Source organism: Aquarana catesbeiana, linkage group LG05, assembly GCF_042186555.1.
Source record: "Aquarana catesbeiana isolate 2022-GZ linkage group LG05, ASM4218655v1, whole genome shotgun sequence".
Lineage (NCBI taxonomy): Eukaryota > Metazoa > Chordata > Amphibia > Anura > Ranidae > Aquarana > Aquarana catesbeiana.
This window is the reverse complement of record NC_133328.1, coordinates 266,510,496-266,537,962: the sequence shown is the minus strand read 5'-3', so window position 1 is coordinate 266,537,962 and position 27,467 is coordinate 266,510,496. Positions and strand designations below refer to the sequence as shown.

The following is a 27,467-nucleotide window of genomic DNA, read 5'->3' as shown; positions in this document are numbered from 1 at the left end:
ATGTATGGACTGAAGACCAAGTTGCGGCCTTGCAGATCTGAGCCATGGAGGCTTGGTGATGCACTGCCCAGGAAGTACTAACAGCCCTGGTGGAGTGCGCTTTAATATGAAAAGGTGTAACTTTCCTCTTTAAAGCATAAGCTTGAACAATCATTTGACAAATCCATTTAGAAATAGTAGATTTTGATGCTACCTGTCCTCTCTTAGGACCCTCAGGCAACACAAACAAAACATCCATTTTTCGATCCTGAGCAGTCGCTTTCAAGTAGACCTTGACTGCTCTCACCACAGCAAGAGAATGTAATGACTTTTCTTCTGCAGAACAGGGTTCTGGGAAAAATGAGGGTAGAACAATATCCTGGTTTAGATGAAAACCTGATACTACCTTTGGTAGAAAATTAGGATGAGGACACAATACAGCCTTATCCTTGTGCATAATTAAATATGGCTCTTTACAAGAAAGAGAAGCCAACTCCGATACCCTTCTTGCTGAAGATATGGCTACCAGAAAAACTAGTTTCCTTATCAAAAGGACCAAGGGAATATGTCATATCGGCTCAAAAGGCTGTTTTTGTAATGCTGACAGGACTAAATTCAAGTCCCAAGTCTTCAGGGGAGACCTAACTGGAGGATTAAGCTGCGTTACCCCCTGAATAAAGCTACAAACCAAAGAGTGCGAAGCAAGTGGTCGCTGAAAAAATACAGATAAAGCTGAAACCTGGCTCTTGATAGTACTCAAGGCCAGCTTAATTTCTAATCCCATCTGTAGAAAGTCAAGGATTCTACCTATGACATATTTCCTGGGGTGCCAACCCCTGTATTCACACCAGGAGACATATACCTTCCAGACTCTATAATATATAACTATGGAGGCCGGCTTCCTTGCATTAACCAAGGTAGACACCACTGAACCAGACAGCCCACGCTTCTTCAGAATGTGGGTCTCAATAGCCAAACCGTTAAATTTAGCATTTGTAAGGTAGGATGGAATACCGGACATTGCGACAGAAGGTCTGGCTGTGGCGGTAGGGTTCAAGGGTCCCCTACCGCCATCTTTACGTTCTCTGCATACCAAGCTCTCCTGGGCCACAAGAATCACTGCCTTCCCTTCCTGATTGATCCTGCGAAGAAGTCGCGGAAGCAGCAGAACAGGATGAAATGCATAAATCAGTGAAAACTGATTCCACGGGAACACCAAGGCATCTGTTCCGCATGCCAGCGGATCCTTTGTCCTTGACACAAAATTGTCAATCTTTTTGTTGAACCTGGATGCAAACAGATCCATGTCCAGAATTCCCCATTTTTGACATATTGTCAGAAAGATGGAGTGAAGAGACCATTCTTCCGGGAGCAACTGCTGGCGACTCAAGTAGTCCGCCTGCCAATTCTCTATTCCTGGAATGAAGACTGCCGATAGGCAAGGTATGTTGTTTTCTGCCAAGGTTAGGATAATAGTCACCTCTATCTGGGCCACACGACTTCTCGTGCCCCCTTGGTGATTGATACAAGCCACTGCTGTGGCATTGTCGGATTGGATGCTGACAGGACAATTCCATAGTCTGTGCGTCCAGGCCTTCAGGGGCAGGTGCGTGCTGCCCGAATCTCTAGAATATTGATGGGCAAGGTCATTTCTGATTTGGACCATCTCCCTTGGACAGATGCTTCTTCCAGGGCTGCTCCCCAGCCCAGAAGGCTAGCATCTGTTACCACCTTCCAGGTAACTGGAAGGATTTCCCTTTCTGCAGATTCTTGGAAATCAACCACCAACTGAGGCTTTGGCGCACCTTTGGGGATAACCGCATTGGGAAGTCTAGAGCTTGGACCTTCTTGTTCCAAGTCAATAGGACACTGTTTTGCAGTAGCCTCAAATGAATTTGAGCATACGGAACGGCCTCGAATGAAGCCACCATCTTCCCCAACAATCTCATGCAAAGTCGAATAGAAGGATTCTTCTTTGCTTTGACCACCTGAATCATTTCACTTATGGAACTGATCTTTGCCTGGGGCAAGAACACAATTTTTTGAGCTGTATCTATGATCAGACCTAAGTATTCCAATCTCCTTGATGGTTTTAAGGAAGATTTCTCTAGGTTGAGAATCCAACCTAGGTACTCCAGGTAGCTGACTGTGGTGAACAAACTCTGGTCTAAGTGGGCTACCGACTGGTCTATCAAGAGCAGATTGTCTAAGTAAGCTAGAAGCTCGTTATCCTTTGAGCCCTTAATCTGGCTAAAGGGAGAGCCAGGGCTTTTGTAAACACTCGAGGTGCAGTAGCTAGCACGAAAGGCAGAGCTACAAACTGAAAAAGAAGATTTTCTATCTCGAAGTGCAGATATTTCTGGTGAGCGGGAAAAATAGGTACATGGAGGTAAGCATCCTTGATGTCGATTGATACTAGAATTTCTCCACCTTGTAGAATGGAGACTACTGATCGGATTGACTCCATGCGAAAAGAGCGGACATTCAAAAAACCATTTAGATCTTTGACATTCAGAATGGGTCTGACATCCCCGTTTGGTTTTGGCACTGTGAAAAGGTTTGAATAAAACCCTAATCCCTGCTCTTCCATGGGGACCACCGATATCACCTTTTGAGACAAACGATAGTCCAATGCTTGAAAGAGAGACTTCTTTTTCTCTGGAACTTTGGGAACGTTTGATCTGAGAAAACGAGGAGACGGGGACTCTCGGAACTCTAGTTTGTACCCTAGCGTTATTGAGGAAGCCACCCATTCAACACTCTTCCTGCCAGACCTTTGAGAACTGCAGAAGTCTTCCCCCCACTCGAGCAAGCGGGGCGCCCCTTCATAAGGAGGTTTTAGTATTTTGTTTTGTAGGTTTCCTTCCCCAGGACCTCTTTTGTCCCTGGGGTTGACTCTGAGGTTTGCCTGTTGAACTTGATGGTGGAGGCCGTCGTGACTGCCTGGAGGCTGATGCCCTGGGTACTGGAGAAGAAGCTCATTTAAAAGAAAAATGCTTACTCCTTTTCTTAACCAGCAAAAGGGAACTTTTCCCATTAGAAATTCTTTGGATGGATTTATCCAGATCATCCCCAAACAGCCTTTCGCCGCAAAAAGGAAAACTAGCCAGGAGCTTTTTGCATGGCGCTTTGGCTGACCAATTTTTCAACCATAGTATTCTACGTATATGCACCAGCCCAATCGTAAGTCGAGAGGCCTGGAGAACAGAATCTCTCATAGCGTCTATTGCAAAACATAATGCCCCTGTTATCCTGGTATCCCCCCCCAATCTTGGGCCTGCTGATCAGAAATAATCTTGAGCACCTGTTTAAACTGGTCTCTCAAGGACTGACACACCGATTGCTTCCAGCGCAGGCTGAGTCACTGAACCTGCCAGAGAAAAAAAACAAGTTAGACTGATCGGTAACTTGTTTTCCAGAAGTCTTTCAGGACAGCATACCATACCTCAGTTGTAGTACAGAAAACCTCCGGCCCCGGCTGGAACACAAACACATATGTTAGTCACAGCATAGTATATTAAATACAAATAGGGCGGGATGTTGCTGTCCTGAAAGACTTCTGGATAACAAGTTACCGGTAAGTCTAACTTGGTTTTTCCCAAGGCGTCTTTCAGGACAGCACCTGAGAGGATAACAGAGACGTACCCCCTTAGGGCGGGACAACAGCTTGCAGGACCTTTCTGCCAAATGCCTGATCATTAGCAGATGCGAGGTCCAGCCTGTAATGTTTCACGACTGTGTGAAAACTTGACCATGTTGCCGCCTTGCATATTTGTTCAGGGGTGGCACCAGCTCTCTCTGCCCAAGTGGCTGCTAGTGCTCTTGTTGAGTGTGCACAAATTCCTGCTGGTGGAGACACACCTGCATGCGAATAAGCCTCTGAAATGGACAGTTTCAGCCACCTTGCTAAATAAATCTTAGAAGCCTGGCAACCTTTCCTGTTGCCCGAAAATAGCACAAACAGTGAATCTGAACGTCTAAAGAGCTTTGTTCTTTCCAAGTAACATAACAAAGTCCTTCTGACATCCAACATGTGGAAACAAGTCTCCTTCTCCCCTGCTGGGTTAGGGCAGAAGGTTGGAAGTAAAATGTCCTGAACACGATTCTGTACTGAAGCTACCTTAGGTAAGAATTTCTGGTCTGTCCTAAGTATAACCCTATCTTGAAAAATAGACAGATAGGGTTCCTTGACTGATAAAGCGTTAAGCTCACTGATCCTGCGTGCAGAGACAATGGCAATCAGAAACACGGACTTAAACGTGAGATATCTGAGTGGCGCTTCCTCTAAAGGCTCAAAGGGACTCTTTATTAGAGACTGAAGGACTATCGACAGATCCCATTTAGGAAAAACTTTAAGCGGTGCTGGTCTGGATCTTGTAAGAGCTCTAAAGAATCTGGTTACCAACGGATCCGAGGCCACAGACTTTTCCAAGAACACTGCTAGCGCAGCAACCTGCACCTTCAGGGTACTAACTGTTAGCGCCTTGTCAGCTCCAACTTGTAATAATTCTAGAACGGTAACAAGACTCCCTGGGTCCTGGGCAGATGAATGTATTATAGACCTTCCAGATCATGGAATAAATGTCCCTAGTCACCTTTTTCCTACTTGTTAACAGTGTTGAAATCAACCGGTTGGAAAAACCTTTGTTTTTTTGGAGCTGCTCTTCAAATACCAGGCTGTGAGCGCCAAAGTGGCTACCTCTGGATGATTTACGGGACCTTGTAACAGTAAATCGTGCCTGAGGGGCAGATGCCAATAAGGCTTGACCGCCATTCTCAGAACGGTTGAAAACCAGGCCCTTCTTGGCCAAAAGGGTGTGATTAGGATGACTGGTACCATTTCCTTCTGAATTTTCCTTAATATTAACGGAATTAACTGGAACGGGGGGAAAGCATAGCAAAGATGGAATTTCCATGGATACGCCAAAGCATCTGTCCCTAGTGACCCGTCGTGATTGTTTAGGGAAAAGAATTGATGAACCAGGGCATTCTCCTTTGAGGCGAACGGGTCCACCTCTGGCAGCCCCCATTTTTCGGCAATCATAGAGAAAACTTCTGGGTTTAGAGACCATTCTGCTTCCTGAATGGGGTTCCTGCTCAGGAAATCCGCCACCTTGTTTAGAGACCCCTTTAGGTGGACTGCTGATAGAGACAGCAAGTGTCCTTCTTTCCAACGAAGAATGTTCATGGCTAGTACCTGCAGCGATTTGCTATTTGTACCTCCCTGCCTGTTTATATAAGCCACAGCCGTGGCATTGTCTGTTAGTATCTGAACATGCTGAGCTTGAAGATCCTGAGCAAATGAATTCAGAGATGAAGTCGATCGCCTTAAACTCTCTCCAGTTTGAGGACTTTGTTGCCTCTTTCCTGGACCAGTTTCCCTGAGTGAAACCCTTTCCTAGGTGAGCCCCCCAACCCCAGGAACTGGCATCGGTTGTCAGTCTTTTCTCGATCAGAAAAGCCCAGACTAACCCCTCCGATAGGATATCCTGCCTCTTCCACCACCATAGTGACCTCTTCACCTGAGTTGGAATTTTTACCTCTAATTCTAGGGATTCCAAATTGTGATCCCAAGATTTCAGAAGAAAGGCCTGCAGCCTTCTGAAGTGTAGCCTTGCCCACTGAACAGCCGTCATTGATGAAGTCAGAACACCCAGAACTGACATGACCCATCTTACTGTCAGATGCTGATTGGTCTGCAGTAAAGACACTGTATCCTGAATTTTTTCCTTCTTCTCTGAAGGAAGAAAGATCTTTTGATCTACAAAATTTATTACATACCCTAGAAACCGAATCTCCTGAGATGGGTCTAGGGAAGATTTTTGGAGATTTAGAATCCATCCGAGAGACTCCAGATGGCTGCATGCTCTGCCTAAATTGCTCTGCAATTCCTCTCGAGGGGGCGAAAGATAGCAGATCGTCTAAATAAGGAATTACTGCGATTCCTTGAAGACGAAGTGGAGCTAGGGCCTCTGCCATCACCTTGGTGAAAATTTGGGGTGCGGATGATAGCCCGAAAGTTAAGGCTCTGAATTGTAGATGCTGAATCCTGCCTTCCATCCTTACCGCCAACCTGAGATACCTCTGGGACTGGGACGAGATTGGAATATGCAGGTATGCATCTTTTGAATCCACTGACGCCATGAAACAACCTGGAGTCAGTAGATTTCTGACAGTGAAAATTGAGTCCATCTTGAACCTTCTGTATTTGATGGCTACGTTTAGTGGCTTTAGATTGAGAATTAATCAAAATTTTCCTGTTGGCTTCTTTACAAGGAAGACATGAGAATAGAATCCCTCTTGCTGTTCTTTTAGTGGCACTGGGATTACTACACCCTGCTGCATCACTTCCTCGAGAGAGGACTTCATGGCCAGAGCCCTTACTGGATCTCGAGGGGTATTTGTTATTAGGAACCTTCCTGGGGGGCTTCTGGAGAACTCGAGAATATAGCCCTGCGAGAGAGTGGTCAGAATAAACTGATTTGAAGTTATCCCTGACCACTGTGGAAGAAACTCTCGTAATCTTCCGCTGACCCGCAGGGATGAGTCATTGCGATTTCTCAGTCTGTGAAGGAGGACGGAAGAGAATTCCGCCTTTACCCCTCGCTTTTTGTGCGGACCAACTTTTCTTCCTCCCCTGAAGCTTGCTGTCCTGCTCCTGAGCTTTTTTAGGTCGAAAAAGACGTTTTGGGACCTGCTTTTTCTTTTTGACCGAGAAAGACCTCTTTTTATCGGCAGTTCTGTCTAGGATATTATCTAGATCAGGGCCAAAAAGAAGGTCACCTGAAAAGGGAATACCACAAAGCTTGCTTTTTGAAGCTGTATCACCTGGCCAGGTTTTTAGCCATAAAGCTCTTCTTGCAGCATTTGTCAAAGCTGCTGACCTAGCCGACATTTTGATTGCTTCAGCCGAAGCATTCGCAATATAAGCAACTGCCGAGATCAGGGTAGGAAAGGTGTCCAAGATCTCCTGCTTAGGGAAATCCGCCACTATATGTGATCTAAGTTGGCTCACCCAGTATTCCAGATTCCCGGCTACACATGTTGTGGCCATTGCTGGCTTCAAATTGCTCATGATTGATTGCCATGATCTCTTGAGCAAAAGATACATGCGTTTGTCCACTGGATCCTTGAGAAACCCCATGTCTTCAAAAGACAGGTCTGTGGATCTTGAGACCTGGGAGAATGCAGCATCCAACCTGGGCACCTTATTCCACACCGCAGAAGGGTCCTCCTCGAACGGAAAACGCCTTTTGTAGGCTTTGGAAAAAAAGGGTTTTCTCTCTGGATCTTGTAATTCCTTAGTAATGGCGTCAGAAATGACCGAATGGACCGGGAATGTTCGCCCCTTAGGTTCGTTTAACCCCGCATACATGCGGTCACGAAGAGATAATTCCTTCTTTCCCTCACTTAAGCCAAGCATAACATTAATAGCTTTAAGGAGCCAGTCTACCTCTTCTAGGGATAGCTTAAATTTGGAAGGGGCCACCTCAGCCTCTTCCCCTCCTCTTCCGAATCTTTAACGGAAGGAGCAGGGGACTGCTCTTCCCTGGTTGAAAGGTCTTCATTTAAAGCTTCCACCACCGGGATAGGAAGGGAACCCTGGGAAGACTCAGAAGTGGATGGCTGACTAGCAGCTGGATTAACTAAAGAGTCACAAAAAGTTTGAATCGTGGCATATAGTTCCTTCTTTACAGAGGCAACCAGGTCATCACAAACCGAAGCCGATTCCTTCCTGACTAAAAAAGCGATGCAAGCTCTGCACAGGGCTTTTTTCCAATTTTCTCCCATTTTGGCCCTGCAAGGAGGACATCTCTTTTTTGGGTCAGAGCTTTTAGCCTGTTAGAAAAAGACAAAAAAGGGAAAAAAACAGGGAACCTTTTAGTGAGACCCAGTCTCTGCTTCACAAGGATCACCCACAGGTGCACTAAGAAGAAACCAGTCAGCCTCTAGTGCCCAGACAGGCCCCTTGCCACTAGGGGGTAGAAAAAAGAGATAGACCCAACACCAGGTAAAGGATAAAAGCAGACTTTAACCACTGCCCCTACCTGAGCTTTGCTGGCGCCTGTGCCTGTCCCCACCGCTGCAGACGCTGACCCCTCCATGTCTGGTGTGCAGCTTTCCACTCGTGGCTTGATACGCCGCTTCCGGACTCCCATAGTGCATCTGCAATGGACCGGAAGCGGAAATAGGCGCCAGCTCCTGTCCTCCCCCCTTGCGTCCACGCCGGAAATGACGTTTTTGCTGACCCAGTGACCCGCTCCGTCATTTTCGGCAAGGCCGCCGGCCAATATGGCCGCTTCCTACGACTGTGCAGGCCACTGGATCTCCGGCTCTCACCGAGCACTAGGAGGGGAAGAAGAGCCCGATTGCTACCGCTGTTAATGCTTGGGTAGGCCGGAAGGACTGCGGGTCTCCTGTGGAGGAAAAAAGAGAAGGAAGCCCCGTCTTCCAGGAGCACCTGAGAGACATTGACTCCCCTCCCAAAAGATTTTCCCTCCGGGCCGGAGGAAACACAAAAACTGAGGTATGGTAGGGAGGTGCCTCTCTTTAAAGTTCTGGAGGAAAAAGGTGTTTCCTATGGTCCGGTGGGAGGAGTCACTATCTCTCAGGTGCTGTCCTGAAAGACGCCTTGGGAAAAATAGTTTTTTAATAGGAATTCCAACTTCTTATCCGTTGGATCCTTCAGCCTTTGAGCATTGTCTACCGGACAAGTCAAACTTTTTTTCACAGAGGATATAGCAGCATCAATTGCTGGCATCCCCCATCTTTTATTAAACTCTTCCTCCATAGGATAAAATGTTGAAAACTTTTTTGGAGGAAAAAACTGCTTATCTGGGTGATCCCACTCAGAATCCGTAAGCTTTTTCAGTAGTGAATGGATAGGAAAAGCAAGAATAGCTTGGGGAGGCTTTAGCGAACCCAAACAAGAAGTGGGTTTATCAACCGACTCAGCTAATGGTAGCATGAATGTGGAGCGGACCAGTTCAGTAAGAGATTGTGCCATCAATTTCTCAGATTGTGAACCTGATCCCTCCACATTTGACCCTTCGGTAGAGGAGTCATCAGCCTCTTCCTGGTCCCCTGAGAGAAATTCACCATCTCCTGCCCCTGGTTCCTCAGATTGAGGGTCCTGGGTAATGGAAGGGGACCTGTAGCGCTTAGTCCCATTCTGGATTGCGATTAAAGCCTCTATGTTCTGCTCCAATCCTAAAATGGTTGAGGAAAAAACCTCTTGAGTAATATAGACAGGGGCTGCAATGTTCGAATCAGTTGCAACACCTGATGGCCCTGATGGCTCACTCTGACCAGCCAACTCAGAACTCTCAGGGAGGATGCCATTCTTTTAGAGATGGTTCTAGTTTTTCTTGCGGCTGAAGAAGTCCTTCTTGAGCCCTTTTTCGGGGTGTTTCTAGCCCTCCTTCTGACCATAGCCTGATGCACAAATGCAGAGGTACTGCCAGAAGGATCGCATCCACTGCTTGAGCAATAGTCCAGCCCTGCCGCTGCTATTAATGCTCAGCCTGATGCTAGAAGTAAATGTGTCAACAGGAATGCCTGTGCCACAAAACCTCTTACATGCCCCTTTGCTCTTGTGTCCCTCCAGCATCTGAAGTCAGAAAAAATAGAGTTTTTAAACACACTCCCGCGCTGGACGTTGGAGGACGCCAACGCCGCGCTAAGCCCCGCACCCTCCGTTGCTTTGCCCCCCCTTCAATAGAAAGTTTTTCCCGCGCGGGCCTCCGATCTGACAGGATCGGCATGTGTGTGTGAGGGAGGGATGGCAAGGAGGAGACCTCAGAGAAGCCGCCATGCAGAGGCGGCGGAAAAACGGAGCGGCATCACTGATCGTTTTTTGCTTCCCCCTTTCCAGGGAGAGGGGGAGAGCTTAGTCCAGGTGGGGGGTGTCTGGTGAAGAAAAATCCCCCCCAAACTTACCGGAGGTCTGAGCTGCTCGCCGGAGGAAAAAAACTGGTGAACTGGTGCTTCTGTTGACACAGAGTGGCTCTGAGGAAAGCATGAGAAGGTACGTGCTCCATACAGCCCCCAGTGGTGAATCTTAGGCATGACAGCATTTACTTTTTTCTTAAAGGAGACATTTCATAAGAAATTTTTAAAAATTTCTTAGAAAAACTCCACTTACTTTTCCAGCCGCAGGGTTTTCTGTGGTAAAAACCAACAGACCCAATCTTCACCCCTCACGGTGAGTTCCGTTACCAAACCTTCAAGAACTGGGGACCCTAGGAGAACCCACAGTCCTGGACCCGTAAAGCACCCCACCAGTAAACTTTATGGCGGAAAATACCAAAGTACTGGATCCCAGAGTCCAGCTCTCTAAAAAGAGAAGCGTTACGGGCTAAACCTAGTTTCTTCCGCCACAAGGCCCGGGTACCATTCAATTTGGCATAAAAAGACACTTTAAAAGGATCCGGCTGCATAGCTAGCCTCAGCAAGGATTGCTCCAGTGGAGCTCAGCACAGCACATCTTTACTCGTGACTAACACCTAAGACACTGGCGAAAAAACTGAGGTACTCCCAGTAGTGGGAGGGGTTATATAGGGAGTGGACTTCCTGTCTTAGGGTGTGCCAGTGTCCATCACCTGAAAGTGGCCTATAACCACATAGTAACTACTATGGTTCTATGTCCCGTGATGTACGATAAGAAATTTAATTTATTCATCAACTTAGGCTTTTAGTTTTTGGTAAAAAAAAATCCCAATAAGCGAATATTGATTGGTTTGCGCAAAGGTTATAGCGTCTACAAACTATGGGATATTTTTATGGAATTTTTATTTATTCTTTACTAGTAATGGCAGCAATCAGCGACTTATAGCGGAACTGCGACATTGCGGCAGGCAAATCAGACACTAAGTGACACTTTTTTGGGGACCAGTGACACCAATACAGTGATCAGTGCTAAAAAATATGCACGCTCACTGTACTGACACTGGCAGGGAAGGGGTTAACATCAGGGGCGATCAAAGGGTTGTGTGCTCCTAGAAGATGCTTTCCAACTGTGTGGGGGATGGCTTAACTATAGGGAGAGAGATCTGTGTTCCTGGTTAGCAGAAACACAGGATCTCTGTCTTTCCTTCTAACAAAATGACGATCTGCCTTGTTTACATAGGCAGACCGCCATTCTGCCTCTGTCGGGAACAATCGGCTGCAGACCTGGAAGAGCGAGGTCATGTACCTGTATGTGATTTCATGCAGAAGAGCTGCCGCCCCACCGTATATGTACGTGGGGTGGTGGGCAAGCAGTTAATTAAAGGCTCCAGTCTAGAAGCTGCAGCCAAAGTGCTGGTAGGGGGAATATTGATAAAGCTTTAATAGCATGGTATGTGTTAGGTTTGTAAATAAAATGACATTTAGGCTGGGTTCACATATGTGCGGCCGCAATTCCCAGCATGGGGTCTGGCATGTCCCTGTTCACCTGTTCAGGTGGGAATCAGGTCTGAATTTTTGCCTGAATTTGCATCTGAACCAGATCCAAAGACGCAAAAGACTCTTTTGTAATGCGGACTGCGGCCGCCCTGGACCTGTTTGAACTGGCTCTATTGCGAGTGGGGCACACTCGCATATCATGCGAATTGGATGCGGAGAAACCTGCATTCAATTCACACATATGTGAACACAGCCTTAGTAAGAGTTCATGGCAACTTCCATGTGAGAAAGGAGTGGGCCACTGAAATCTATGTATAACATGCTTTTATAATTCTGTTATTCAATAAACAGGCAAACTTGCAAGTATTTTTTTTTTTTTTTTTACAAATTTTTAGATATACTTACATCTCTAAATTCCCAAATGATATTTGCTGGAACAGGATTACCATCTTTAGGACAATGTGTCATCCCAATATGTGTCTGATGTTCAGGGACTTCTGCACATAGTTCAGTTACAGAATTGAAGCGTATCTCTTGGTTTGTTGTATATTCAAAAAACTGAAAGTGAAAAACATATGAAAGGTTAAAAATGTTTACTTTGATATTATAAAAATACTTCATAACAGAGGATGTCAAATTGGCAGAACCAAGTAATCCTACAGTAGAATTCCAGGTTTGATTTCACTTTTCATTACAGAATGTAATGCAACTAATTGACTGTAATATTTACATACAGTAATGCTGTACTGCAGCCAGAATTTCACGATGTAAAGCACTGTGCAAACTGTTGGTGCTAAATAAATCCTGAATAACAATATTATTAATAATACAAATAACGAGAATAATAAAATATCAAAGCATTATCTAAATCCACCAACAAAAATATGTGCGATAGCTGCATTAGTTTCTTTTTTGGAATACAGTACAGAATACAGGCTTCAAGGACCAAGGGTTATAATCTGCCACCTGCAGGTGAGGACACTGGCAAACAGATCTGTAGGAACAGCCCATATATCCCCTCCCACGTTCAGCAATTCTCAGTTTAGCAAGCAAAAGCATTATATCCCCAGGGCAGAAGGAAGGTTGTCCTGTACTTCAGGTTAATGATTTTCAGGTAAATCAAAAAAAATTCTCTCAGTACAGAACCATGGGATGTCCCTAAGCAATACAACTGAGGGGCAGGAAACACAGCAAACAATGGCAATAAGGGTATAAGATTTCCAAACTCATACAGTGGCTTAAAGCAAGTTATGCTACACCAAAATTGTCGAAGAACCCTAAACATCCACCTGTTAAAACCTAAACATGTGAAGAGAGGACCAGGTGACGACCTTGCAAATCTGAGAAATAGGCACCTGGTACTAAAAAGTCCAAAAGGTAAGAACTAAACGTGTCTTAGTAGAACCATAGGCAAAACTATTTTTCATTTTGGATAGAGTGAGGAAGGGTTATAACCCCTGTCTGGTTTATTTTTGCCATCTGTGTTCCATTGGAGAGATTTACCTTTACTTCCTGTCCCATAGCCAAAACAGGAAGTGAGAGGAAATGTCCGAATTAAGGGAATCTCTTGGGGACCCCCAGATCACCAGAACTAGTGTTTCCATTGGAAGATTCCCCCTCTATTACTTTTTTTGTGACAACCCAAACTTGGAATTTTCTTTTACTTTCAATGATAAAGGTAAAGAGGACAAATGAAGAAGGCGAATCTCCAAAAAAGGGGCACAGACAGCAATAAAAACAATAAAAAATAAAAACAGGTGTTCTAATCCCTCTCCCCTCTACCCAAAACTAGAAAAAAGTTTTTCCTTTAGTTATACTTTACACGGGAGGAAAGGGAAGATCCCTATCTCTCAAGGCATAAGCTTTAGTGATAACCCACCTAATCTACCTATAAATAGTGGAACGAAATGCAGAATACCCCTTGCTTAATCCTGCAGGCAGAACCAAAAAAAGAATCTAAGTTCTGGATAGAAGCAATGGCCACGTGGTAAACTCGCACTTCGCATACAACAGCTAAACAGTAAAAAGAAATCTCTTTGGGTGGGATGCTTTGGAGCTGGACAAAGAAGGCTGGACAATGTCCTGATTAAGGATCAAATCACATTTGGCGTTTTGAGATCGCAGACAGAATCACTGCGATTTTGCCCGCAATCTCAAAACGCACTACGATCACAAAACGCTAGTTCAGGTGCCATTTTCAATCGCTTCTAACATGCGGTGCGGTTTTGCCGCGATTGTTACACGATTCATCGTGCGGCAAATCGTATTGCGTGAGGCTTGTTGCCCAAAAAAGAGCAGGAGCTTCTTTTGGGCAACAAGCTTCACACAATGTGATTTTCCGCAATTGCCTTGCACCACATCCCTGAAGCTCTATATAAAACCGAATTGTAGAAGAAATTACGGGACTAGCTAGCATTCTCTAAAATAGAGTTACAAATTAAGGATAACACACAATAGAATTTATTATACGTTTTGAAAAAAATAGGATTTTTTTAAAACAGCTTACCTGTAAAATCCTTTTCTTTCGATGGACATCACGGGACACAGAGCCTCAGTAATTACTGATGGGTTATATAGGTATCACTAGGTGATTGGACACTGGTCACACCCTAATCAGGAAGTTCAACCCCCTATATAATCCCTCCCCTTGCAGGGATACCTCAGTTTTGTAGCCAAGCAATATAGTGTATTAGAAGAGGGGCGGGACCTCTGTGTACCGTGATGTCCATCGAAAGAAAAGGATTTTACAGGTAAGCTGTTTTAAAAAATCCTATTTTCTTTCTCGAACATCACTGGACACAGAGCCTCAGTAATTACTGATGGGATGTCCCAGAGCAATGCTACCTGAGGGGAGGGGAACCACAACCAAGTAGGGTGCAATCAGACCTGAGGACCTCGTACCGCTGCCTGCAGCACACTACGCCCAAAGGCGATATCCTCATGCCTTCTCACATCCACCTGATAAAATCTGGTGAATGTATGAACTGAAGACCAGGTTGCAGTCTTGCAGATTTGAGCCATAGAGGCCCAGTGATGCACTGCCCAAGAAGCACCAATAGCCCTTGTGGAATGTGCCCTGATCTGAAACGGAGTAATCTTCTGTTTCAAACCGTAAGCTTGAATGATCAATTGTCAAATCCATTTAAAATGGTAGCTTTTGATGCTGCTTGTCCTCTACTGGGACCTTCTGGCAGCACAAACAAAACATCCGTTTTGCGAATCTGAGCAGTTGCTTCCAGATAGGTCTTGACTGCTCTTACTACATCCAAAGAATGTAGTGACCCTTCTTCCGTAGAACAGGGATCTGGAAAAAAGGAAGGCAGAACAATGTCTTGGTTTAGATGAAAATCTGAAACCACCTTCGGTAAAAAACTAGGATGAGGGCGCAGTACCACTCTATCCCTGTGAACAATCAAATAAGGCTCTTTACGGGAAAGAGCTGCTAATTCTGATACTCTTCTAGCAGAAGAGATGGCTACCAGAAAAATTAACTTCCTTGTCAGCAAGACCAAAGGAATCTGACGTATTGGTTCAAAAGGCTGTTTCTGTAACACAGACAGAACCAAGTTCAAATCCCAATTGTAGAAAATCACATATTTTCTGGGATGCCAACCCCTGGATTCACACCAGGATATATAAGCTTTCCAGATTCTCTGATAAATCATTCTGGAAGCTGGCTTCCTTGCATTGATCAAGGTAGATACCACAGGACCTGAAAGTCCACGATTCTTCAGAACGTGGGTCTCAATAGCCAAACCGTCAAATTTAGCATTTGTAAGGCAGGATGGAACACTGGACCTTGAGATAACAGGTCCGGGCGTACCGGTAGGGTCCACGGGGAACCCACCGTCATCCTTACTATTTCTGCATACCAAGTCCTTCTGGGCCAAGCGGGGGCCACCAGAAGTACCGACTTCCTTTCCAGCCTGATCCTGCGAAGGAGTGAGAACCGATGCCACGGAATCACCAACGCATCTGTCCCGCATGCAAGAGGATCCCCCGTCCTTGCCACAAATCTGTCTATCTTTTTGTTGAATCGGGATGCAAAGAGATCTACATCTGGGACTCCCTATCTTTGGCATATGGCCCAAAAGACGTCGGGAAGCAGAGACCATTGCTCTGGGAGTAGCTGCTGGCGATAGTCCGCCTGCCAGTTCTCTATCCCTGGAATGAAAAAACTGCCGATATGCATGGCACCTGCATCTCTGCCCAGGCTAAGATCTGGATCACCTCCTTTTGAGCAGCTCGGCTCCGGGTGCCTCCCTGATGATTGACATAAGCCACTGCTGTGGCATTGTCGGACTGGATCCTGACTGGCCAACCCTGTAGCCTGATAGTCCAGGCTTTTAGGGCTAGATATACCGCACGGATCTCCAGAATGTTGATGGTTAGGGTCCTCTCGGTCTCAGACCATAGCCCCTGGATCGCAGACTGTTCCAGAACTGCTTCCCAACCTGACAGACTGGCATCTGTTGTTACCACCGTCCAGGTAACCGGTAGAAAGGATTTCCCCTTCTGCAGGTTTTCAGGTATGAGCCACCAATTGAGGCTCTGACGCACCGCATGCGACAGGTGCAACGGAAAGTCTAATGCCTGAACCTTCTTGTTCCAGGCTGACAGAATACTGTGTTGCAGAAGTCTTGAATGGAACTGAGCATAGGAAACTGCTTCGAATGAAGACCCCATCTTTCCTAGCAGCCTCATACAAATGGTCCTGACTGTCAGAATCAGCTCCCTTAAAGCAGATATCTTTGCCTGAGGTAGAAACACTTTCCCCCGGCTTGTATCTATGATCAGACCTAAATACTCCAGTCTTCTTACTGGGTTTAGGAAAGATTTCCCTGGGTTGAGGATCCAACCTAGATGTTCCAGATATTTGACCGTGGTCCTCAAGTTCCCATTCAAGGAAGCTACCGACCGGTCTATCAAGAGCAGGTCGTCTAGGTATGCTATGACAGTCATACCCTGAGAGCCTTTAATCTGGCCAGAAGAGGAGCCATGATCCTTGTGAACACTCGAGGTGCAGTGGCTATCCCGAAGGGCAGAGCCACAAACTGGAAATGGCGCTCTCCTACTTCGAAGCGCAGAAACTTCTAATGAGTAGGAAAAATGGGCACATGTAGGTATGCATCTCTGATATTAATCGATGCCAATAATTCTCCTCCCTGCAGGATGGAGACTATTGTCCGAATTGATTCCCTGCGGAAGGACTGAATCACCATTTGGTTTTTTGGACCGTAAAAAGGTTGGAATAGAAACCCAATCCCTGATCCTTTGTGGGAACCACCCTGATGACCTCTTGCGACAAAAGTCGCCCTAACGCTAGAAGTCCTCTTGCCAGAGCTCTGAGAACTGTAGCAGTCTTCCCCTCACTCGAGCGAGCGGGGGCGCCCCTTCATGAAGAGGCCTTAGTGTCTTGTCTAGAAGACTTCTTTCCCCAGGACTTCTTTTGTCCCTGGGGTTGACTCTTATTTGTAGCCCCAGACGGAGGAGGCCCTCGTAACTGCCTAGAGGCTGAAGCCCCTGGTGCTGGGGAGAGAGTCCGTTTGAAAGAGGGACGTTTACTCTTCTTCTTAACAGGTAAGAGAGTACTTTTCCCACAGGAGATTCTCTTGATATAGTTATCCAAGTCTTCTCCAAACGACCTTGCACCATGAAAAGGAAACCCAGCCAGCAGCTTCTTACATGGTGCTTCGGCTGACCAATTTTTCAACCATAAGATTCTACGCATATGCACCAACCCAAGTGAAAGATGAGAGGTTTGCATGATAGAATCTCTGATGTCGTCAACAACCTAACATAAGGCCGCTGGAAGGTTAGCAAACCCCTGGGCCTGTTGTTCAGGTAATACTTTGATGACCTGCTTAACATGGTCTCTTAAGTATTGACAGACTCCAATCGCTGCTACTGCAGGTTGGGCCACTGATCCTGCTAAGGAAAAAACATCCTTTAATAAGGATTCCATCTTTTTATCCACAGGATCCCTGAGCATCTGAGCGTTGTCTACAGGACAAGTCAGACTACTATTTACAGAGGAAATGGCCGCATCAATGGCCGGCATTCCCCACATCTTAATACATTTTTCTTCCATAGGATAAAGTGCTGAAAACTTTTTCGGCGGAAGAAATCGCTTATCTGGGTGCTTCCACTCAGAATAAAGGAGCTTTTCAAGTAATTTATGAACAGGAAAAGCATGTGCTGCTTGGAAAGGTTTCAGTGACCCCAAAGCAGAAGAGGATTCTTTAGCAGTTTCAGGTACGGGCAACTTAAATGTGGGGCGGACCAATCCAGTAAGGATCTGCACTAACACTTTCTCCTCTTGGGAAGTCGCAGAGGGTCCCTCTCCACCTGATTCCTCCGAAGAGGAATCATCCGTCCCATCCTGATCCTCTGAAAGGGATTCATCTCCTTTATCCCAGAACTCCTCTTCCTGATGGTCTTGGGGAACAGAGGAAGGCCTAGTGCGTTTTCTTCTACTGAGTGAAGACGTAATCACGGCCATTAATCTTTCCTCTAGACCATTAATGGTTGAGGAAAAAACCTCTTGTGTAATATATACAGGGGCTGAAGTGCCAGAAGCAGGTGTAGCCCCTGACCCCAACGGCTCTCTCCCTGGCTAGCCGTCCCTGGCCCTTCAGGGGGGGGGGGGGATGCTGCTGACAGGGGGCCCTCAGAACCTGAACGAGATCCCCTAGTGTCTCTGGTTCTTGGGGTGCTTGAACCTCTTCTACCCATAGTGCAAAGCAACAAGGTGTGAGGTATACAAATGAACACTGCCTGCTGAGCGATGTAGTCTGGCTAAAAGCCTTGCTACCCAATGCTCAGTCTGGTGTTACTTCAGTAAATGCTGTCTAGGAGAAGGCCTGAGGCCCACCTTACATGCGACCGTCAGCTCTGTGTCTCTCCAAAGGCTGTGTGCACCTGTACAGAGTGCCTTAACACTGAGATAGACAATCCAGCATGACAAGGTTTGTGCTCTTGGCAGCCCCCGGTGGTCACAATAGGCATAGCATGCATTTACCTTAAAGGAGAAACCTACTAGAATTAGAAAATTCTGTGGAATCTCCTCTTACCTTATCCAGCCGCAGGGTTCAGTTTACACAGACCCAATCTTCACCTCTCACGGTGGGCTCCGTTTGAAAAAAAACGTCAGAGACTGGGGCCCCCTACGAATAGGGGGATCCTGCAGTTCTGGGCCCGTAAAGCACCGGGCTAGAAATTAGGCTAGAAAACCATTTTCTAATATGCGGGGTCCAGCTCTCTAAAAAGAGAAGCATTACAGGTAAAACCTAGTTTTTTCAGACACGAGGCCCGGGTACCATCCAATTCGGCCTAGAAAGGACACTTTGAATGGATCCGGTTCGCCTGGCTTGCCCCAGTATAGGATATAGGATATTCCCTTTGGAGCTCAGCACAGCACATCTTTACACGTTCATCACCTAAGACACTGGCGTAAAAACGGAGGTATCCCTGCAAGGGGAGAGATTATATAGGGGGTTGAACTTCCTCATTAGGGTGTGACCAGTGTCCAGTCACCTAGTGATACCTATATAACCCATCAGTAATTACTGAGGCTCTGTGTCCCGTGATGTTCGAGAAAGAAAACATAGTGCACATCACATTGGGATATACTTGAGCATTATACAGTACATATGGAACTGCCTTAAAAGCGGTATGCTCCCACTCTTGTTTATTTATGGCTGGTTTCTTACCCTATGTATTTATGTTTATAGAGAAAGAATAGGAAAGTATGTTTGGCCTCCAGGACTGCGCCCCTTGTTGCTTGTCTCGCCTCTTTGGGTCTCCCCTGGTTCAACGGCTCCTTCTTCCCTTGGGCCCTGTGCCACATAGTGCCTATCCACACCTAGTTTTATAGTGCTTTGTACATGTCGTTGTGAGTATTACACAAGCTTATGATGTTTTGATTCCTTACTTTGCTTCTATGTATTATTTATATTACTGTAATGTATGTTTCTGTCACTAGTACCCTGGTTTCCTAAAGAAGCTTTCAGCGAAGGTACATACCCCTCATACGCTGGATGCACTACTACAGCAGTCTAAATATAGGAAGTGTATCTTCTCTCTTGTATTACATTTATTTAATTGTGCTGTGTTGCAGTCTTGTATATATGTAGGGTAGTGAGAGCCATGTAACAGTCAAGAGTTCTTTACAAGATAAGGTCACCAGTTTGAAAACCTGGCTTGCTGATGTGAGAGCAAAAGGAAAACCAATAAGTAAGGTTGGCCAAGGGAATATGTCGAATAGGCAGAAAAGAGAGGCCTCTGTAGAGCCAACAAGACCAGATTAGGATCCCGTGGACTGGGGAACAACAAACAGGGGACACTATGTGAGCCACCCCAGTGAATGAGCAGCCAGAGGCATAGAGAATAGCGAAGGGAAAAACCTGACCCTGCAGAGCACTCAAGGCTAAGTACCAATCTGGCTTAGACTGGAAAAAGAACAGGTCATATCCCATGGAGTATAGTCTAGGCCGAAACTTCTGTGCCTCACAAGTGCAATGACAGACCTTCTGAGAGGTCATTTTCTAGCCTTAAGCAGTGTAGCATTAACAATGTTGGAGAAACCCTAATCCCTTGTGACCTGGGCTTTAACAGCCAAGACTTAAAAAACAGCAAAAATGAAGCAGAATGGTAGAACAGCAGTTAAGACAACAGGTTGGGTTGGTCAGAGTGCTCACAGAATGTCTCCTAGAATTCAAGGAATGTCTGAGTACCATGTCCCTCGCCAGTTTGATGTCACCAAGATCACCGGATGCCCTTTATTGTAATCCTGTGAAGCAGCAGAGGAAGAATCCATAGAGGGAAGGCCTCTTAACCCAAAACTCATCCCATGGGGTCACCAGCACATCCACTGCAAAAGCACTTGATCCTAAATCCAATCCTTGTCAGCCATCCCTGAAATTGGTCAGTCTACTGCATCAGGGAGAGGCAAAAGGCCCTTAGCTTGAGAATGTTGATGGGAAGTCCAAGTCCCTTGGACCATTCCCGGCCCAACAGCTGGCATTGTGAAAACTGTGCAATCAGCCACCAGGTCAGTGACACCTTGGTCTTGGGAGACAGGTGCATGGGCTGGTACAGAGACTGAGGGAGTTTGTTCCATGCGGTCAGCACTAGAGATGAGCCAAAAATTCAATTTGCATGCAAGTTCTGACCGAACCTTCGCTGTTTGAGCCATCAATGGCCAACACCAAGTACCTGACCTCAGGTCAGGTGCAAGACTTTGGCCAGTGTTGGTTCACAATAAGTTTGCAGCCCTCACAATATAAAAGGCTGCTTTCCCAGCAGCCGTTTGTCAGTGTGTTGGTGGATATAATGTTAGTTAGGGACACCCAACATTAGTTTAAGGGAATAACAGGTTAGTGTAGTATACTTTAAAGCGTTTGATACTCTAAAATTTAATATTCCTGATATGTGCCTGCTGTACCATGTACTTGTATGAGAAAGTATACTGTTCTCTTTGTAATGCTTCCTTTGTGTGAAATCCCTGGTATTCCTGCCAGTCTCTCTGCTTTCCCACTAAAAACTGACCACACTAAGCAGGACAGTACACTATGGTCAGTTCCCCAGCCGTGCTGGAAACTCAGGCTGATCTCCTCCTGATCAGTCTTGTCCTGACATGCCCCCGCTGCACAGCCATACGCTGGGAAGTTCAGTGTGCTGCTGCTTCTCCTCCCCCCAGCTCTTATGCAGCTGAGAACAGAGGGAGTGTGATCACTTATAAAAAGAAAAAAAAAAACTGTATTTATAATGTTTTTTTTATATCTATACAAAAATGTTTTGCCTTTCATCTCTATTTTAAACTGAATGGGTTGTTTTACAAGGTGATCGTTTACAATTACTTTAAGTATTGTGCTATATACTGTATAGAACTGTATTGTGTTGTATAGTTGCCATTGATACTTTGCAGTAAATCAGTTTGTGTGGCTAGGGAGAGTGAAGTGTAAATCGACCTGCGTTCAATTTAAATAGAACCAACAGTCCTTTTTAGGACTTGGTTTTTGTTTGTGTCTGCAGCAGGTTCTATTGCTGTGTTGCTGCTGCATTTTTTAAATTTGAAGTCTTCCTTCTTTTTTTTGCTGTTAAAAATAGGTTTAGCTTCTTTTTTTCATTAAGGCAAATAAATAAATAAATTAGAATCAGCAGTGGGAATCTGTTGGTGTCTATGCAACAGCTGCTCTTCATTTGCAGCGTAGCAATGCATATCACTGAGGTACTTTGTTTAGTACTCAAGTGCTACGTTTTACAGTACATGACACCTTACTGTGCACCCAAGGCCCACTATCCCCTTAAATCACCATACATTCTTGAAAAAGCAATGAATCATATCTAGACAGCCAACAGAGGCAGAGTTTCCCCCTCTGCAGCTATGAGGGCACAAGAAGCCTTCATGTCCACATGACAAAAAGGCAGTTGTGGACATGGTCAATCCTCTACAGGCAGGGCACATTTGACCTTTTTTGGGGTGCTGGGTATACCATACAGCCAAATAAAAAAAGTGAAATAACCGCGCTAGATGTGTAACATAAAACAAATGTAAAAAAGTGATACAAGCAGCAACTCATCTGTGAGATATCAGCACAGCAAACACAGAAAAAGGGTCAATCCACACATACATAGAAAAAAAGATAAAAGATGGCTGGTGCTGCACTGTTAAAGATTAAAGTTAAACTAAAACAACCTGAACCTCATAACAGAGTATTGGCAGCAATATACAATAATGATAAGGTTAGTAGTATAAGTGCAAAAAAGAATAAATAACTATAATCTCATGAATGTACAAATAAACATATGTGTACACTCTCCAGATAAGTGTAATAAAGTGACTTGTCCTTAAAATGCAAAAGAAATAGTACAAAATTATGCAATATGCAAGGTGCCAAAGTGATTGTCTTTTTTCATGGAAGAGGACAAATGTGCAAAGTGCAAAAATAATATCTATTCTTCTGTGCAAAACCGCAATGTGCAAAGTGCCAGGGATTAATTCCCTCCTCTTCTGTGAAAAAACACTCTAGTGAATATGGCCTCTTACCTTGAGGTTATGAGGCAACCGCATGTGTGTATGGGAATCAGTGTTCACATTGCTTGCTTCTCAATGGCATACTATCGGGCCAGCAGCATGAATCTATTGTTATCAATAGTCTTTTTTCTCCCAGTAGGTATGTATGTAGTATGAGGAAAGGGGAGGATTCCGGATAGTGTACTATTTTAAGCCAGCAATTTATTTATAAAACAGACGATAAACATACTCACATTTCATTCATTAATAAAAACCAAACTCCACGAGCGGCGAGCTCGTATGTAAACGTCAATTCCGGGGCCTGTCCGTCCCTATGCGTGTCGTCACGGCCAAGTAACTGCCACTGGAAATGTCCTTAAATAGTCTAGAGCATTGGATCTAATGGGCGGCCATTTTCTTGTAGCCCAATGGAGAGTATTATAGCGGCCATGTTTCGATAGATTTCTTAGTTGTAAACAAGGCGGCCATTTTGTAGTAGCCCGCTACTAGAGGGGAATTTACATGAAAAAAATAAATATTTTTATTCGGGACAATACATTAACTGTTTGAGTGACTTTAAAACAATAAAATACACACTATTAAAAGTTTAACACCAACAATCTATGTCTAGAGCCGTTCAAAGGAACTCTTTAAGGGCTTGACTTATGTTAAAACATAACTGCACAATGAAATTTAGACAACAGGGTGAGGGGGACACCAGAGCTGACATCAATACATACTGTAGAATTGGTTAATATATGCTGCATCCCAAGAGAATAATATATACATGCTACATTTTATAACAAGAATAATATCTTTTTAAATGTAAAAAATAGCAATGAATAAATGGGTATATATTAATAAAATAAATAATAATGGATATATAGGGGCATCGAGCGCTTATTGGAAGACTGTGGCACACTGAAAAACAGATCTTATAAAATTATGAAAAAGTCCTATATAAGAGCAAATACGAAAATATTAAAAATCACTGAGAAAACAATTGAGATTGAATTCGATATTAAGGCCTCGGGGTGAGAAAGTATTGAATATAAAAATCCATTTGGACTCCTAACTGGCTGAGGGTTCTCACTTTATGGCTTCCGCGCCAGTGTTTATTGTAAGGTTCTATTCCCCAAAATTTTAAATGAGTGGGATCTTTGTTGTGGCATAAAAGTAAATGTTTTGGTACACTGTGCTTGTCATATCCATTAGGGATTTTTTGGAAGTGTTCCTTGATACGCACTTTTAAGGGCCTTTTAGTTCGTCCTATATATTGTAACCCACAGCTACATTCTAGGGCTTACACAGCCCCTTCTGTGTTGCAACATATAAAATCTTAAACCTCATAAGTGTGCCCTGTACATGTGGATGTAAAATTGTGTTTCTTTTCGTTTGGGCGTTTGGTTTTTGTACACGCAAAACATTGTTTACAGGGATAAAAACCCTTTCCCGTGAAGAACGTAAAACCTCTTGTTGGTGAATCTAATGTGCTTTCTCGGATGGTTGGTGCTCTTTTGTGTACAAAGCTGGGGTTGGTAGGCAGCGCGTCTTGCAACTGTCTGTCAGCCAATAGTATAATGCCAGTGTCGCTGTCGATTTTTTCTATTTTTTTGTGTTGTATATTGTAATCAAGGATAATTGGTGCTGTATCCATTGGCGACTCTTGTTTCTTTCTGTCTTTAATTAAATTATTGCGATTCATCTTGGCAACCTCCATTATTTTCCTTTTTACAAATTGGTTGTCATAGCCTTTCTTGATGAATCTATGTCCCATATTTTCAGCATGGGCTAAAAAAAAAAAAAAAATCACTTTTGTTAGTGCAATTGCGTCTCAGATGTATTAATTGGCCTTTGGGGACATTATATAGCCAGGTTCTATGGTGACAGCTTTCTAATAGAAGATAGCTGTTTCTTATCTATGTTTTTAAAATGCATTTGTGAAATTAATTTCTGTTCTTCTTGTATGGTTTCCAAGTCGAGAAATTATATATTCTTCTCGCTAATATTTATTTAATTTTTTATTTCAGGTACTTATATAGCGCTGTCAATTTATGCAGCGCTTTACATATACATTCACATCAGTCCCTACCCTCAAGGAGCTTACAATCTAAGGTCCCTAACTCACATTCATACATACTAGGGACAATTTAGACAGGATCCAATTAACCTACCAGAATGTCTTTGGAGTGTGGGAGGAAACCGGAGTACCCGGAGGAAACCCACGCAGGCACAGGGAGAACATGCAAACTCCAGGCAGGTAGTGTCGTGGCTGGGATTCGAACCAGCAACCCTTCTTACTGCTACCCACTACACCACTGTGCCGCCCAAGACACTTTGATATTTGTCATTTTTATTTAATTTTTCTAAAAATAAAGTCAGCTGGTTCGAGTCTCGTTTCCATGGGATAAAAATATCATCGATATATCTTTTATATATATAGCTAGTTCTCCAGGTATAAAAGACATTTTCCTCTTCCCATTGGGCCATAAATAGGCCTGCCACACTGGGGGCAAATTTTGCTCCCATGGCAACACCAGTTTGTTGATAATAGTTCCGATTATACCAAAAATAATTATTCTTCAGACAGAAGTCCAAGCATTTTTTAAGGTAACGTAGTGTGATCCACCAACAAGAGGTTTTATGTTCTTCATGGGAAAGGGTTTTTATCCTGTAAACAATGTTTTGCGTGTACAAAAACCAAATGCCCAAACGAAAAGAAACACAATTTTACATCCACAATTACAGGGAACACCTATGAGGTTAAAGATTTTATATATTGCAACACAGAAGGGGCTGTGTACGCCCTAGAACAGTGATGGCAAACCTTGGCACCCCAGATGTTTTGGAACTACATTTCCCATGATGCTCCACTACATTGCAGAGTGCATGAGCATCATGGGAAATGTAGTTCCAAAACATCTGGGGTGCCAAGGTTCGCCATCACTGCCCTAGAATGTAGCTGTGGGCTACAATATATAGGATGTACTAAATGACCCTTAAAAGTGCGTATCAAGGAACACGTCCAAAATGTCCTTAATTGATATGACAAGCACAGTGTATCAAAACATTTACTTTTATGCCACAACAAAGATCCCACTCATTTAAAATTTAGGGGAATAGAACCTTACAATAAACACTGGCGCGGAAGCCATAAAGTGAGAACCCTCAGCCAGTTAAGAGTCTAAATGGATTTTTATATTCAATACTTTCTCACCCCGAGGCCTCAATATCAAATTCGATCGTAATTGTTTTCTCAGTGATTTTTAATATTTTCTTATTTGCTTTTATATAGGACTTTCATAATTTTATAAGATCTGTTTTTCAGTGTGCCGCAGTCTTCCAATAATCGCTTGATGCCCCTATATATCCATTATTATTTATTTTAGTAATACATACCCATTTATTCATTGATATTTTTTACATTTATGAAGATATTATTCTTATTATAAAATGTAGCATGTATATATTATTCTCTTGGTATGCAGCATGTATTAACCATTTCTGCAGTATGTGTTGACGTCAGCTCTGGTGTCCCCCTCACCCTGGTATCTAAAGTTAATGGTGCTGTTATGTTTTAACATAAGTCAAGCCCTTAAAGAGTTCCTTTGAACGGATCTAGACGTAGATCGTCGGTTTTAGACTTTTAATAGTGTGTCTTTTATTGTTTTAAAGTCAAACAGTTAATGTATTGTCCCAAATAAAAATATAAATTTTTTCATGCAAATTCCCCGCTAGTAGCGGGCTACTAGAAAATGGCCGCATTATTTACAACGAAGAAATCTATCGAAACATGGCCGCTATAATACTTTCCACTGGGCTACAAGAAAATGGCCGTCCATTAGATCCAATGCTCTAGACTATTTAAGGACAATTCCAGTGCCAGTCATCATCCCTGATGAAGTCATGTGACGGCACGCGTAGGGACAGACAGGTACCAGAATTGACGTTCACATACGAGCTCGCCGCTCGTGGAGTTTTTTTTTTTTATTAATGAATGAAATGTGAGTATGTTTATCGTCTGGTTTATAAATAAATTACTGGCTTAAAAATACTACACTATCTGGAATCCTCCCCTTTCTTCTTTCCTCATACTACATACATACATACCTACTGGGAGAAAAAATAACTATTGATAACAATAGATCCACGCCACTGGCCCAAGAGTATGCCATTGAGAAGCAAGCAATGTGAACACTGATTCCCATTACTATACACGCATGCGGTTGCCTCATAACCGTAAGGTAAGAGGGCAAGAGGCCATTTTCACTAGAGTGTTTGCACAGAAGAGGAGAGAATTAATCCCTGGCACTTTGCACATTGCGGTTTTGCACAGAAGAAGAGATATTAGTATTTTTGCACTTTGCACATTGCCTTTTTTCATGAAAGAGGACTATCACTTTGGCACCTTGCATAGTGCATAATTTTGTACCATTTCTTGTGCACTTTAAGGACAAGTCAGTTTATTACACTTATCTGGAGAGTGTACACATCACTATATGTTTATTTGTACATTCATGAGATTATAGTTATTTATGTTTTTTTGCACTTATACTACTACCTTTAGCATTATTGTATATTGCTGCCAATACACTGTTGACATCTTCTCATCGACTTCTTACAGTGATGGGGTCTTCAATCATCTAAATTGAACTCCTATCTGCATGCACAGGAGTTGTGCTGGCCAATTTAGATTATTGAAGACCCCGTCACCGTAAAAAGTCAGGAAGATGATGTCAACAGCAGCAACATTTCACTGTAGTAGAGATTGGTATGTTAATGCTTGAAGATCTTCTGAAGTTCTAAAAAGCTCTGGCTGGGTATGGAGCCACAGACGTTTTTGATCTCTTGTAGTGAGAGATCCATGTGAGCTGGTAAGCAAGCCTATTCAGCCTTTGGTGGTGGTGTTGATGCACAGGATCACAAATCAAGGTGGATGGTAGGGATACTCACCAAGAAGATCAGTATATGTCAATTGTGGACTTTTTATTTCTATTTTTATTTCATTTAACTAGCACAACTTACACTAAACAGCTGCAGCACATGGAGGAGGTGGTGGAGTAGCTATTAAAGCCATTGTTGCCCC

The 27,467-nt window shown here is 44.0% G+C and overlaps 1 protein-coding gene across 2 annotated transcripts in view; it reads right to left on the bottom strand.

Moving 5' to 3' along the window:
• Positions 1–27,467, bottom strand: part of GALNT4 (polypeptide N-acetylgalactosaminyltransferase 4) — a 341,135-nt gene that overhangs the window by 36,278 nt on the left and 277,390 nt on the right. For both annotated transcript variants that reach the window (XM_073630753.1, XM_073630754.1), the window contains exon 10: positions 11,770–11,922. In XM_073630753.1, coding sequence (XP_073486854.1) covers positions 11,770–11,922 — 153 coding nt within the window. The remainder of the gene's footprint in view (positions 1–11,769; positions 11,923–27,467) is intronic.